This window comes from Ciona intestinalis, chromosome 10, assembly GCF_000224145.3.
Source record: "Ciona intestinalis chromosome 10, KH, whole genome shotgun sequence".
Classification (NCBI taxonomy): Eukaryota; Metazoa; Chordata; class Ascidiacea; order Phlebobranchia; family Cionidae; genus Ciona; species Ciona intestinalis.
This window is the reverse complement of record NC_020175.2, coordinates 3,877,058-3,890,215: the sequence shown is the minus strand read 5'-3', so window position 1 is coordinate 3,890,215 and position 13,158 is coordinate 3,877,058. Positions and strand designations below refer to the sequence as shown.

Here is a 13,158-nt window from a genome sequence, read left to right as displayed (position 1 = left end):
AAATGTAAGTGAGGATGGGGTGCATAGTTAAAATTTGTTTTTAAGTGAGAGTGAGTGTAAATTGATCACGAGAGAGGGTAAGCCACCGCCGACCTTGCGCTCATCTGTTCTAACGGTGATTCATTTTGCGTATGTGTTTTGCTTTGGCTTTATTTTGTACGTTGTATAAAGTTACACTTAAAGCTATTTTACAAGTTTAAAAATGATTAAAGCTATTTTAGTATTCAACAACCACGGGAAACCAAGGCTCTTACGCTTCTACCAGCATTACGTAAGTCCCGACTAGCCTTTATTGTAAACTTTTGACTAAAACGCCGTTCTTTGTTAACTGCAACAACAAGCCTAAATTTAGCTTTATTTAAATTTGTTGACATTATTTAATTGCATTAGACTGAGGAACAGCAGCAACAAATAGTGCGAGAAACTTTTCACCTCGTATCAAGGAGAGATGATGACGTTTGTAGTTTCCTGGAAGGTGGAACGTAAGTTATTATTATGTCAACTGTTTTTTTATCAGAATGTAATTTTTGTTTATGTAGCTTGATGATTTATCTAGTGTTTTACTGCTAATTTTTGGTATGTATATTTATGTAGGCGATAACAAAATCATTGCTGCTTAGCTTAAACTTTTAGTTTACCTGGTTGACCCCTAAACAACAATCAATTAAACAATCAATATGGCCTGAAAATGTAGATATTTTACACATCGATTTGTAACGGTTTTACTTGTAAACGATAACGGTCTGGCTATGCGAACAAACTCATCAGGAACTGCAATATTCTGCCGTCTGGCAAATCCTAAAAATCCCTCCTAACTGAAGTGGAAGTGTTGTATAAGAATCATAATGCCTGGGTTTCGACTCAACTAGGCAACAATATTTTTCAGAACTTTGCATACTCGTCATCTACCTATTTCTAACTTTATTACTTTATCTCTTCTGTTCTAGTTTAATTGGGGGTTCCGATTACAAACTTATTTATCGACATTACGCAACACTTTACTTTGTATTCTGTGTGGATTCTTCTGAAAGTGAACTTGGTATACTAGATTTAATACAGGTAAAAATTTAATAATTTTATTTAAATCTTTATATGTATAGATGACACAGTTTATAAATGCAGGCAGACATCTATAGTTAAATGCCCAGTTAATGAAAAAAATCAGCTCTAAATTTACGGATTTGTTTACAGCCATACATGGTACTGGTAACATATTTCAAGAAAACTATATAAACTGTACAGTTATATCACTAATTTGTAAATATTTATAATTACATTTCTTCAGGTTTTTGTTGAAACACTGGATCGTTGTTTTGAAAATGTTTGTGAACTTGATCTTATCTTCCATGTAGACAAGGTATGATAATGAATATATATAATATATATAATATATGAGCTTCTAAAATTTCTTTTCACACAATTGAGAAAAGTGTAATACCAAATAATAATGTCAGAAAAAATTATGCTAAATTATTGTGCCAGCTCATTTTTAAGTAACACCATTTTCAAATACACCTATGCTCTATGTCACTATACACATGTATAAATAGTAAGTACATCTTAAACATCTGTATACACCTCAATTTGTATTCTCCCTAACCAAACATATACACATGAATTAATTCTTCCATATGTGTAAAGTCATAGGTGTCCAACTATTTAAAATCCAAGAAAGAATAGTTAGGTTTACAAACTGGTGAAACAAATCAACTTTTTGATTGTATTGCTTACTGAATAATGCAGTGAAAAAATTTCAGGGTTGCCCTGGCCACCCTACCACCCCAGGTTTGGTGCCTAAGTATCTAGTAGTAGTAACCCTTCCATTGTATATTACATAGGTTCAGTACATACTTGCCGAGATAGTAATGGGGGGAATGGTCCTTGAAACCAACATGAATGATATTTGCTCTAGGTTTCTTGAGCAAGATAAGCTGGAAAAGTCTGAGGTACCAATAGTGTGCATGCTGTTTAGGTGCTGGGTGATATTAATTTCTGTTAATTTCAACTTGTATTGCGATTATTGTAAAAAGTGCGCAGAAATAATTGCAAAGGTAGGCAGAAATTACTGAAACTGTAGTAAATTTTAAAGCGCTGAAATTATGCTGAATTTTATGTCACTCAGTGGTAGTACTGTAGTAGATAAAATACTGTTTTGCAAATTATCTATATTAAAAAGTATTGTAAAGTGTTTCAAACTTAGAAAATACAAGCAATATAACAAAACCTACTTATTTGAATAAAACGATAATATTCAGATAAAATGTTTGTAGCTTCAAATAAATTAATTTCCGCAAACTTTAAACGAGCAATTTACTTACATATACTACGTTATGTCTCGTTGCAACGGTAGCAGAATTGTTGATCTGACTTAATTTTAGAATCGTGTAATTCCTGAAGAAGTGGAAAAAGTGATCTCAGTCGTATTAAACAGATAAGGTTGAGTTTGTAACTCACCAGCATGTATATACTTGGGGTGGCTTGTTTTAACACCTAACCCTGGTTTCCATTGATTGTGTCTGTTGCACGTTGTAGGTGCAGTGAGTCTTCTTATGATATTCTAAACTCCAGACCAACTTTAAATTACATATATATTGATAGGACTTTTTTAATTTCTAACAATTTATAAGGTTAAACCAACAGCTGTTCTGATCATTTGAAAAATTTAAATTCCACTTCAAAAAAGTTATGATTATGTGATTTTTGTACAAAGTACAGTCACTCCACCTTTTAAAATGAAAGTTTGAGTGAAATGTTACTTTCTAACCTCTTCCACAATGATGTATGTAACTTTTGTGGTTTAACTTTATGTAATATAGTAGGTTGGCTAAGATGGTCCATGTTTTCATTGTTTATCCTTTCTTTTTAGTAGTTAAAAAAGAAATATTACTAGAGTTATATAACCGTATTCTCACCACTTTAAAAGGGTGTTGATAGTTGTTTAAAAACTCCACTAGGAAGTGTGTGATTTTGTGTGCTAACTGTTAATGGTATACATCTTACCCCAATACATAATAAAATAAAAGACCATTCTGCCATAAGAGGAATCACTGCAGTGTATGATTAATTTTTAATTTCTAATTTAATTCAGTTTGTTGTAACTTTAATCAGTAGTCAGATTGATTTAGTTTTGAGTAGTGAGTGTTAATTAAAATTCAAATAATCTATGTATTTTCATTTACAGATTATTGTAGGAAAGTTAAAGACATATTTAAGGAAAATTAAAGACATAGGAATTTTTTACCAAATATTTATTATATCTACTGCAACTGCAACAAAAAATGAATATGTTTTTTTAAAAATAAGTTCGTGATATTTAAGTTATTTGCTTGCACTGCTAGCTATAAAATTTTATGAAATGTATGATTTCAATATATTTAACATCTATTCTGCATTTTGGTGGTGGCTTTTAACTTAACTTATTAATAAAAGTTAAATCAACAGAATTTCAATGTGTTTTTTTACCAAAAACATATTTAAATACATATTTATTATAACGAAAAAACGGAATTTAAATCTGTTTTTATTATACCTCCTTTTTTAGTCTGTATAGGTGAGGTCTTTAAGGACCTGGGAGCTGGGATTGAGGCCAGATTTGACCCATTACCCCAATTATAACTTTTTTATACTTCCCAGTGTTACCATTAAACCTACTTCTTTATTTTCTAGGCTGGTTTATCTGCAGCACCAGCGAAAGCAGCAGCTGCACTTAAGAACATTGACTTACCAAGTTTACCTAAGGATCTCAAACTACCAGACCTACCAAAGCTTCCATCTTTTAGATGAAAATCAAAAATTCTTTCGGTTTAATTCAAATCTTTACAGTCAAGGGTGTATCTGGCGAACCAATGATTCATCAAATGTTATGTTTTGGTTATGTTGTCCTTGTAGTTAAGGTTTATTGCGAAATATCTTCTGGTTTAATTCAATTTAAATCTTCATACTCATGTTTTGTCGACAAATTGCGATATATTTTCAAGTAGTTAAAGTTTATTGCAAATTTGTATTTTCTGGTCAGGTTCAATTCAACTCAAAACTTCAAAGTCATGGGTGTATGTGGCAAAGCAAGATTTCAAATGTTCTGCTATTTCCTACATTTGGGATCATTTTTTTGTAGTTAAAGTTTATTGCAAAATTGTATCGTCTCGTCAGGTTCAATTCAACACCCATGGTCATTGATGTATATGTGACAAAGCCAGCGTTTTACAGAATGCTCTGCTTTGTTAACCATTTGGGTTTATTTTCTTTTGATAAAGTTTATTGTGAAATTGTAATGTTTCCATTTATAAATCGTTTGGGAAGACCGTTCTAACCGATTCTGTAAACAGTGCTCCAGTTACTTAGCAGTTAAACTTGTCTGCTTAAAAAATCTAATGTGTCGTTACCGTGCAATGACCGTTATCTTATTCCATATTTAATAAACGTAATGTAGTGTTTATGTTTGGTAAATGTTGGTATAGCACTTATTTATTCTGTCGTGGTAGGGCAACGAAAGTAGTTATATAACGCAGGTGTTCTATTTCCTACACCTCGTGTCCGTTTTCGAGTTCCCACATATGTATATAACATTGTATATACGGGATTATTATTTTTTGTCTACAGCGTGACAGGCCAACTTATACTTCGTTAAATTTAAGATAAAGGTATACTATAATAGCATTCGAGACAACATCGCATATTTGTATTAGGTATATTTTTAAGTTTTTTTTAGTTCTTGACGAGGCTTTTGAGAAATCCACAAAACGAGGTATAATTATACTTGACAATTTATTTGACGGTATAAACTTCCAAAATTATTCACGAAATTTTCCATCTTTGTCTAGCATCTGATGTTTTTAAGAACCCGAATTTATTAGCAAGATGCAACTTGTGACATCCAGTTGCAAACTCCAAGAGCTTCATCGTATCCGAGGCCTGGTGGGCAGCTCTGTTGTGGAAAGTTGGCTTTTATTACTCTACATCATAGTTAACATACAGTAAATCATAAGTGGGCACGAGGTGTATGAAACAAAGTGCCCGTGCTGTAAGAACAATCGTTGCCCCGCTATGCAAGGATAAATAAATAAGCTATATTCTTTCACCAGAAAGTTACTTTACCGCGGCGATACATTCGGCACTGTCAATGTTTCTTATCACTGCTGTAAACGATTTTCTAGTCTAGATATATACATAGTCTACGCGTATAAAAGTAAGTACAAAAAACAATACATAGTATAGTTAGCATATTTTCTGCTTACCGATGGGCAAGGATTTTGGATGTTGGAATCGCAGTTGTAAAACACGGTGCAATCATTAGGGTCGGCTACAGCAGTAACGCCTCCATTGCAACTGTATCCTGTGTATGAAACGTATGGGTTTGAAATACTTACTCTATATGATAGGGTATGGGATAAGATAGGATAATAGAATACTCCATATTTTCTAATCGTGCTTTTAACAATAACAACGCTATTTTTTACTCGTAGAGGTACGGTTTTATACTTATTTAAATTTTTTGCTTGCTACCTAATTGGATGAGAAGATGGATAAAAATAAACAGGCCTTATCCTACTATATTTTATGAATTTAAAGTAAAACTTACGCTCAGAATCATCGCAGGCTGGCCCTGGTGCTTCTCTTGCTCGTGGAATAGCCTGTTTAATGTTGTTCACGTTATTAGGCACATAATGATCACATGAAATCAGTATATTGTATGTTAACTTACGTTGCATGTGGCGACCAAAGATTCCCAGTTACACAATCCAATGGTTGGGTCGAAAGCCAAGCCAGGTGGGCAGGTCTGTAAATGTTACAAAACTTTATTGTCAACCACATAGAAAAATCACCCACAAAGTTATACGTGGCAACTCGTAAGCTGCCACGAGTTGTATAAAACAGAACACAGCATGCTATAACGACTGCCGTTTTTCGGCCACGCGAGAATAAATCAAGTTACATTTATTCATTTTTTTTTCATTCAACTTACCGATGGGCATGGGGTTTGAATGTTTAAGTCGCAGTTGTAGAATACGTGGCAGTCGGTTGGCTCAGGAGTGAGTCCAATCTGTCCATTGCACTGATAACCTTTATATGATTGAAACGGAAGTCTTATGTACATCTTATTTTAAGGTTTAATTTTTAAAAACCTTATGTTAGAACATTTTATCTCATATTTTGTAAGCGTGTTTTACCAATTGGCAAGAATCCTGAGTATACAGTTTATAATTCTTTAAACATTCTTTGTTCACTATTAAATGGGTCGATAAAATCGATTGAAAACTTGAACCATCTTACCCCAGCCTTTTAACGTATTAGTTTGATTAACTAAACGACATGAACGGCGTTTAATACACCTAATCGTTTTTCGTCAAGTTAATAGTTTGTTTTTCGGTATAAGCGATACTTCTTACTTTGTAATTGAATTCTGTTTATATAAATAACAAAATTTGACTGTATAAAACTTACGCTCGTCGGTCTCGCATGCTGGGCCTTCAGTGACAGCTGCAAAAAAGAACAGTTTTTATTTAATCATGTTAACAAAGTGAAATATTAAATATATATATAGCGTTTTAATAGAAGGTTTTTTCAATACGTTCACTAAGTATTTATTACATTTTTACTCAGTAGTTAATCGGTCATCCAAGTAACAGCCATATAGTAGGGTGGGGGAAGATAGGACACCTTTTAATTCTATTTTCTTGTCCCATTTGGTAGTAAACAAAGAGCATTCAAAGAATTATTAAACCGCATCTTCACGACTTCCACAGACTGTTTTTAATTGTTTAAAAGACGATCAGGATATTATATTATGCGCTAAAAGTGTCCCATCTTCCTCCATAGTACTATATATTAAAAAAGTACCACACGTAAAGTTACATATATACACTCGTGGTAACTCTTAATAAATGGTACGAAAGAGGACACCCGTGCTATAACAAATAGTACTGTCCCGCCATGCGAGGATAAATAAGTTTCATTCATTCATTCAAATTGACTTTATAAACGCTGTTATACCAGTCAAAATACAAAAAAATATAACGTATAGTTTTTATTGCTTTGTAGAATTAAAATATTTTACCTTCAGAAGAAGCGAGCAGAATGACAGAAAACAGTGAAGCGAAAAACAACATTTTACTTGGTTTAATATATGATCTGAATATCACACATTGGATGTTCTTCTTTATATACAGTATTAGCGACGTTACAATGTAAACAGTAATGTTAATTTGGATGTGTTTCGAAACTTAGCACAGGTGAAACGAATCCCACGCTACAGGTCACCACCACTTTTTTGTATATGGAGAATTGGTATAGCCTACAATGATAATGGTGTTTTTGGCCTGGACGAATAAATTATTAACACATGCGAAATATTTTGACATAGGAAATAAGATTTATAGAAGTTGATTATAAAATGAACATGGTGACACTTATTTATCTTAGCGTAGACAGATTTTATTACACAACCGTTCTTTTTCATATGGAAGACGGGCACTTAATACCCAAATATCCTGATCGTGTTTTAAACAATTAAAAACGGTAATAGAAGTTTTGAGGATACGATTTTTTAATCCTTTAAATGTTCTTTGTTTACTACCAAGTGGGACGATAAAATAAAATGAAAAGGTGTCCCATCTTTCCCCACCCCACTATATATTAAAATTTCTCTAATTGCGTCATAGAAAGCAAGTGTTAGGGAGAAAGTCGGGAGTTCATACGAATTCCCTGAAACTGTTGATAATTACTCGAGATATGCATAAGTTGACTCTTGCTTCAGCTGTCGGTTTCCCACGAATATTGAGACGGCGACAATGCTGTAGTCTACGTTATACCGGGTATATGTTAATGCCATCGACTTGTGTGTTTTGTGTTTTCCTACGAGACCGACAAGGCTGGCCAGCTGCACGTACATTTTGTCTGAGCATAGTTTTTACATTAATACCCGGCGACGTGGCATTGTGGTCAGCGCGCCTGTCTGTAACCCAGAGGTAATTGGTTCAAGGCTCAACGCTGCTACAATTGTTGGCGTATGTGTCCTTGGGCAAGACACTTAACGGTAATTGCTGCTTCAACCCAGTGGTCACTAATGGGTTGTCCAAATTATCAGCCATACATAAAAAAAGAAAATAAAAAAAATAACAATCGTCCACAAAGTAACATACGCATGGTAACTCGTAAGCTGGCACGATATGTTAAACCCGTGTGATAACGACTGTCGTTTTCCGACCACGCGAGGATAAAGTAAGTTACATTAATTCATTCGTTACATTCAATATGGACTAAATGCCCATGTCAGGCTTAAGTACCCATGACGCAAAACAAAGAACTGTGGCGTCCAAAAATATGCGTAGCAGTCTCGGGGGACGTAAAATGCCGGTAAAAAAGTGTCGGGTAAAAATGTTTGTATTCGTGAATATATAAACCCTACTTTTAAATCACGACGCAAGTAAAACAATGGAGTTAAACGGAATTTTACTTTATTACGATTGCATGAAAGCGATAATTACAAGTTTGTATATACTGTTGCAGTTGCATACACAAAAAAAAAACAATTGTTAGAAGATCTCTCTCAGAAAAATAATTACAATCAATTCGGTATAGATCACATACAATAATATTATAAGTCTAGTTTTTCTAATGCTTGTAGTATATGCGAGTATTTCTCTTTAACAAAATCTTGAACCGCGACTGGACTTTTAGATGTTAAAGAATGATCGCAAGCAATACAAAGTAACGTATTCCAAACTACATCCTTTGCTTTTATACCAAGCTTCTCTTCTCCTGTAAAGATATGAATTAACGAATGAATGGATGCATGAACAAATTAATTAAAGAATTAATGGCACTTGTTTGTTCTCACCAGCGCCGCAATGACAGTCGTTATAACACGGTTGCTAAACAAAATCTCGAGAAAATTGGGCATACACAGTATTGTGAAGTAAGATGTGACACCTTCAGCACATATATTATCCAAATATCCTAATTGCGTTTTAAACCATTAATAACGCTCTATATATGGGAGTCGTGAAGATACGAATAACAAGTTCTTTGAATGGCCTTTCCCAAATGGGACAAAAATCAAAACAAAACGTGTTCCATCTTTCCCCACCATATTATATCGGATATTTTTATTATTAAAGTTAGAATATTTGGTTTTGATTTGAAATAAAGACCTCTAACGGCGGCCACAAAGCTCAATATTTCTGCGTAGTAGGAATCGTTGAATCTCCCGATAACGGACCGATTGTTTCGTATGGCTGACGAAGATGCTTGTGTATGAATATCCACGCCCAACTTAAACGGGTTGTTACATTGTATCATTCCTTTGTCGCCGAAAATCTAAGAAAACATAATTTGAAATAATATTATCATTTCAGTATACTATGGTAACATAGTATTGTAGAGTAACATGTTGGCACATATTATTCAATAATATTTCCTAATTACGTTTTTTTAAATTAACAACGTCTTTTTAAAGTCGTGAGGATATGGTTACAAAATTCTGTAATTTTTTTTGTTTACCACATAACAGGACGAGAAAAAATAAAAACGCGTACCATCTTACCCCAACCAAAGATTTCTTTTCTAGTGAAAAAAATGTTTATAAGTACGTCCTTATCTTTACCTATATTTCGTATAGGCTACATATACAGATCATACACAAAGTAGAAAAATCCACTCTCAAACACAAATCTGTACGAATAAACCCGAAAGGGTTTTTATCCTTATACTTATAGCATATCATTCAATTATACCTCTACTCTGTTATCCTGTCCATAAAGTGCTTCCCTATTCGCATCCACGTGCGCCATGCTACCGTTTGGAAACCGCATTGTAATGAACAGTTGGTCGACGTCATCAATTTCACGAATATCGTCGAAAAAGGCATGGCCTGTGTATATATTATATATATATTAGAGTGGGGGAAGACGGGGCACCTTTAGCACATAATATCCAAATACCCTGATCGTGTTTTAAACATTTTACAACGGCCTGTAGGAGTCGTGAGATTACGGTTTAATAATTCTTTAAATGCTCATTGTTTACTACCAAATGGGATGAGAAATATAATGAAAAGGTGTCCCATCTTTTCCCACCCTACTATATAAAAAGAGAATTAATTTTCACGGAGAATGAAACAAAGAGAGTTAAAACAGGGACTATCGCCCCAACGATGGCCTAATGGAGATATCTTTAGTGGGCCGTGCTCCAAGCTACTAAATACGTCATTTAATTAAACACTTACCAACAGCATAAACCTCTATGGGGTTTTGACCAACGATCCACCGTATTATATCAATGTCATGTATGCACATGTCAGTACACATTCCACCTATATGTTGTAATAGTGTGGTTACCTATAGGTGTACTACTATAAATTTGGTTTGTGTGTCTTTTTAAACCAACGGCAAACTATACTTTTTAAAAATATGCCAAAAATACGTGTTTGTCTTTCGGCAAGGTAAATTTAAATTACTTTAGTCCAATCGACTCTAATAGGTTGTCTAAATTGTCTACCATTCAGAGAAAAAAAATCACCTACAATCTTACGTGGTATAACTCGTAAGCGGACAAGAGGTGTATAAAACAGAACACCCGCGTTACAGCAACTTATGTTGCGCTGCCACGCAAGGATATAAGTTAAAATCATTTATTTAAATTTATATACACATGCCCCATTTGCAATTTACATAACCAAAACACAATTTGCGAAAAAAGTTTTTTATCCAACCTGATATTTTAAGATATTCGATCGTGTTCCTAGGATAGTCACGTGATGTGAGCTTCACTGACTTCAACCTCCCTATTTCGTCCTCTTTCCTTGAAACTGCTTCCAAGAAACCAGAGTCGTACCTATGTTATATCGCAGTTTTAATGAAGTAAGATAAATATACACCCGTGTTATAAGGACTGTCGTTTTCCGGCCATGTGAGGATAAAAGCAAGTAAGATTCATTCATTCATTCACGTATAATAAACGAAAATATAAACATACATATTATCAAACACTTGTCTATTGACACCTGAACATAATATGGGACATATTTTCATTCTGCTTTCACGTCCCGTTTGGCAGTAAACCAGAAAATAAGGACTAGGTTATCATAGTCAGGCGACTTTAAAATATTGCTGTTGTTTATCGTTAAACACGGTTAGAAAATATGAATACGGTTTAGTATAGAAAATATTGAATTTAGTATAATGGTATATATCCTATCCCACCCCAACTATAAGTATATATAGCCTATCATATCACAAAACGATTACCTTCTGTTAAAAGCGCAGTAAAGTTGTACTTTATGTTCTTGTGCAACCTGGTAGCAATGAACTATCGACTTAAGAGTAAGCGCCAACGGTTTTTCGCACATCACGGATTTTCCTGTTTAATTTTGGAAAATGTTTTTTTTTCAAAGCAAAGTAATTGATACGTGTGTAAAATAAAATAAACATACCTGCTTCTAATGCTGCTATAACTTGATCTTCATGAAAACAGGTAGGAGTGCATATTATAACGATGTTCACCCTGTAAAAGTTATGTTAAAAATTTTGTCTAGAAAAAAGTTTTATAACAAAGGATATGTCTTACACACAAAAAACGCACATGCTGTACGGTAATTCATATAGGTATTTTGGTCGCTGCAAAATTGATATAGCGGGGTGGGGGAATATGGAACACCTTTTCATTCTATTTTCCCGTCCAATTAGGTAGTAAACAAAGAACATTCAAAGAATTGTAAAACCCCATACTCGCGATTCTTATAGACCGTTGTTTATTGTTTATAACACGATCAGGACATTTGGATATTGTATGCTAAAGGTGTCCCATCCCCCACCTTACTATTAGGCCTATATTGGTTTATCTTTTCCATATAATAGCCCACATAACTGTTTGTGTGATGCGACCTTTTTATTTTATTATGACATATTTGTTTAACCTGTAATAAACACTAAGTTACCGCTAACAACAAGCAGGTTAATAAGTAATGGCACAGCAAGTGCTGCAACGAGGTGTAAAACACACCTTTACGTTTTGTCTCGTCAGCATATTTATATAACAACAAAATTAACAATTCTAAATGACAACCGATTCACGAACATATATTGAAATGCAACTGTCGATATAAATATCAAGACTTTATTTTTTACCTCTTTATTATTTTGACGCAAATGTGTATACGCTATATATATAGACTACATATTTATGCGACTTACTTTGGATCTTTAAGGGCGACACTTTTAAGATCATCAAGATGGAGACCTATTGTGTTTTTCAAACCTGTGCTTTGTATATATTCATCAACCGCGTCTTTGCAGATGTCAACAATGTAGCGGATCTGCACTGTTTAAAAAACACATTTTAGTGAATATGCGAAAAATCGTACGATTTATAATCACTTTTGCAACATTGTTGGGATTTTTTCGTTCAAAGAAGTGTTTCAATTTGAGCATTGAGTTTTGGCCAGCATCATAGATACGCACTATACTTTAGCTCGGATTTCTGCGGCGTGATAACCTTGAAGTATATAGTTCTTACTTATTATTGACCGTTGCTAGTTAAACGAAATGTCTCTATCGTAACTTCAGCCAGCAAAGTATACACGTCGTTTGTGACTTATAACGTATGAATGTAACTTGATCTTTCCTCGGGTATCCGGAAAACGACAGTCGTTGCAGCACGGGTGTTCTGTTTTATACAACAGCACTAACCTTTAGGTATCTTGATCAGATTAGCAGCGTGAACCTTACCGATTCGTCCAATACCAACAACAACAGCAACGATCTCAGAAATTCCCATGTTAAAACGCTTCACTAAACAAACACAGTAAATATTTCACAATCGTTAAATCATATGTACCGTCTTGTCTCTATAATAGACTGCTTATACATTAGTTCTTGGGCACTATTAGTAAGCCTATAATATTGCTCACAGAATGTGCTTAAAATTATGCTATACAGCAGCAGTTGTTCTATTTTACCCGGCTTAGCTTAATCATTGACTTTAAACTGTATGCTTTTACTACAATCCAGAGAGTATGTCTACGGTTGAACTTTATAAACTGTAACTTGATTTAGGCTGTGGTGTAGTTATACCATGTTACATAGTTATATCAGCAGCCTGGCCGTGATTTTCTTTAAGTACTTCCTGAATAGACTGTTTGCAGCGCTAAAATTTCTTACAACT

The 13,158-nt window shown here is 34.1% G+C and overlaps 3 protein-coding genes across 5 annotated transcripts; 1 reads left to right on the top strand and 2 right to left on the bottom strand.

Annotated features, from left to right (window-relative positions):
- Window positions 1–39: 39 nt before the first annotated feature.
- LOC100180975 (AP-3 complex subunit sigma-2) lies at window positions 40–4,435 on the top strand. 3 transcript variants are annotated; one of them, XM_009861691.3, is made up of 7 exons: window positions 41–271; window positions 391–482; window positions 948–1,059; window positions 1,286–1,357; window positions 1,839–1,946; window positions 2,379–2,436; window positions 3,667–3,802. In XM_009861691.3, the coding sequence occupies exons 1-6, from the start codon at window positions 203–205 to the stop codon at window positions 2,433–2,435; spliced, it is 510 nt and encodes a 169-aa protein (XP_009859993.1). In that variant the 5' UTR covers window positions 41–202; the 3' UTR covers window position 2,436; window positions 3,667–3,802. The 3 variants fall into 3 exon arrangements, with proteins under 3 accessions (XP_004226563.1, XP_009859993.1, XP_002131562.1); XM_002131526.5 differs by lacking the exon at window positions 2,379–2,436 and having other exon boundaries at window positions 42–271; window positions 3,667–4,435; XM_004226515.4 differs by lacking the exons at window positions 1,839–1,946; window positions 2,379–2,436 and having other exon boundaries at window positions 40–271; window positions 3,667–4,435.
- A 310-nt stretch (window positions 4,436–4,745) lies between these two features.
- On the bottom strand, window positions 4,746–7,163 carry LOC100181019 (protein obstructor-E). Its single transcript, XM_002131559.5, has 7 exons — window positions 7,055–7,163; window positions 6,442–6,477; window positions 5,963–6,060; window positions 5,702–5,776; window positions 5,579–5,630; window positions 5,235–5,332; window positions 4,746–4,924 (listed from the first exon to the last, which is right to left on the bottom strand). Exons 1-7 carry the CDS (start codon window positions 7,104–7,106, stop codon window positions 4,850–4,852), a joined length of 486 nt encoding a protein of 161 aa, XP_002131595.1. The 5' UTR covers window positions 7,107–7,163; the 3' UTR covers window positions 4,746–4,849.
- A 1,273-nt stretch (window positions 7,164–8,436) lies between these two features.
- LOC100178609 (uncharacterized oxidoreductase YrbE-like) lies at window positions 8,437–12,868 on the bottom strand. Its single transcript, XM_002131599.4, has 9 exons — window positions 12,684–12,868; window positions 12,189–12,315; window positions 11,429–11,499; window positions 11,244–11,355; window positions 10,709–10,830; window positions 10,223–10,309; window positions 9,732–9,868; window positions 9,150–9,315; window positions 8,437–8,757 (listed from the first exon to the last, which is right to left on the bottom strand). Exons 1-9 carry the CDS (start codon window positions 12,769–12,771, stop codon window positions 8,594–8,596), a joined length of 1,074 nt encoding a protein of 357 aa, XP_002131635.1. The 5' UTR covers window positions 12,772–12,868; the 3' UTR covers window positions 8,437–8,593.
- Window positions 12,869–13,158: the final 290 nt, after the last annotated feature.

Coding starts and splice junctions, on each gene's coding strand:
- LOC100181019 (XM_002131559.5), bottom strand. CDS start 7,106: ATGTTGTTTTTCGCTTCACTGTTTTCTGTCATTCTGCTCGCTTCTTCT. Junction 6,061..6,441: donor AGCATGCGAGACCGACGAGC/GTAAGTTTTATA, acceptor AATCATATAAAG/GTTATCAGTGCAATGGACAG. Junction 5,631..5,701: donor CTTTGGTCGCCACATGCAAC/GTAAGTTAACAT, acceptor AACATTAAACAG/GCTATTCCACGAGCAAGAGA.
- LOC100178609 (XM_002131599.4), bottom strand. CDS start 12,771: ATGGGAATTTCTGAGATCGTTGCTGTTGTTGTTGGTATTGGACGAATC. Junction 10,310..10,708: donor CGAATATCTTAAAATATCAG/GTTGGATAAAAA, acceptor TACAACATATAG/GTGGAATGTGTACTGACATG. Junction 9,316..9,731: donor GACAGGATAACAGAGTAGAG/GTATAATTGAAT, acceptor ATGTTTTCTTAG/ATTTTCGGCGACAAAGGAAT.
- LOC100180975 (XM_002131526.5), top strand. CDS start 203: ATGATTAAAGCTATTTTAGTATTCAACAACCACGGGAAACCAAGGCTC. Junction 272..390: donor TACGCTTCTACCAGCATTAC/GTAAGTCCCGAC, acceptor TAATTGCATTAG/ACTGAGGAACAGCAGCAACA. Junction 1,358..1,838: donor TTATCTTCCATGTAGACAAG/GTATGATAATGA, acceptor TATATTACATAG/GTTCAGTACATACTTGCCGA.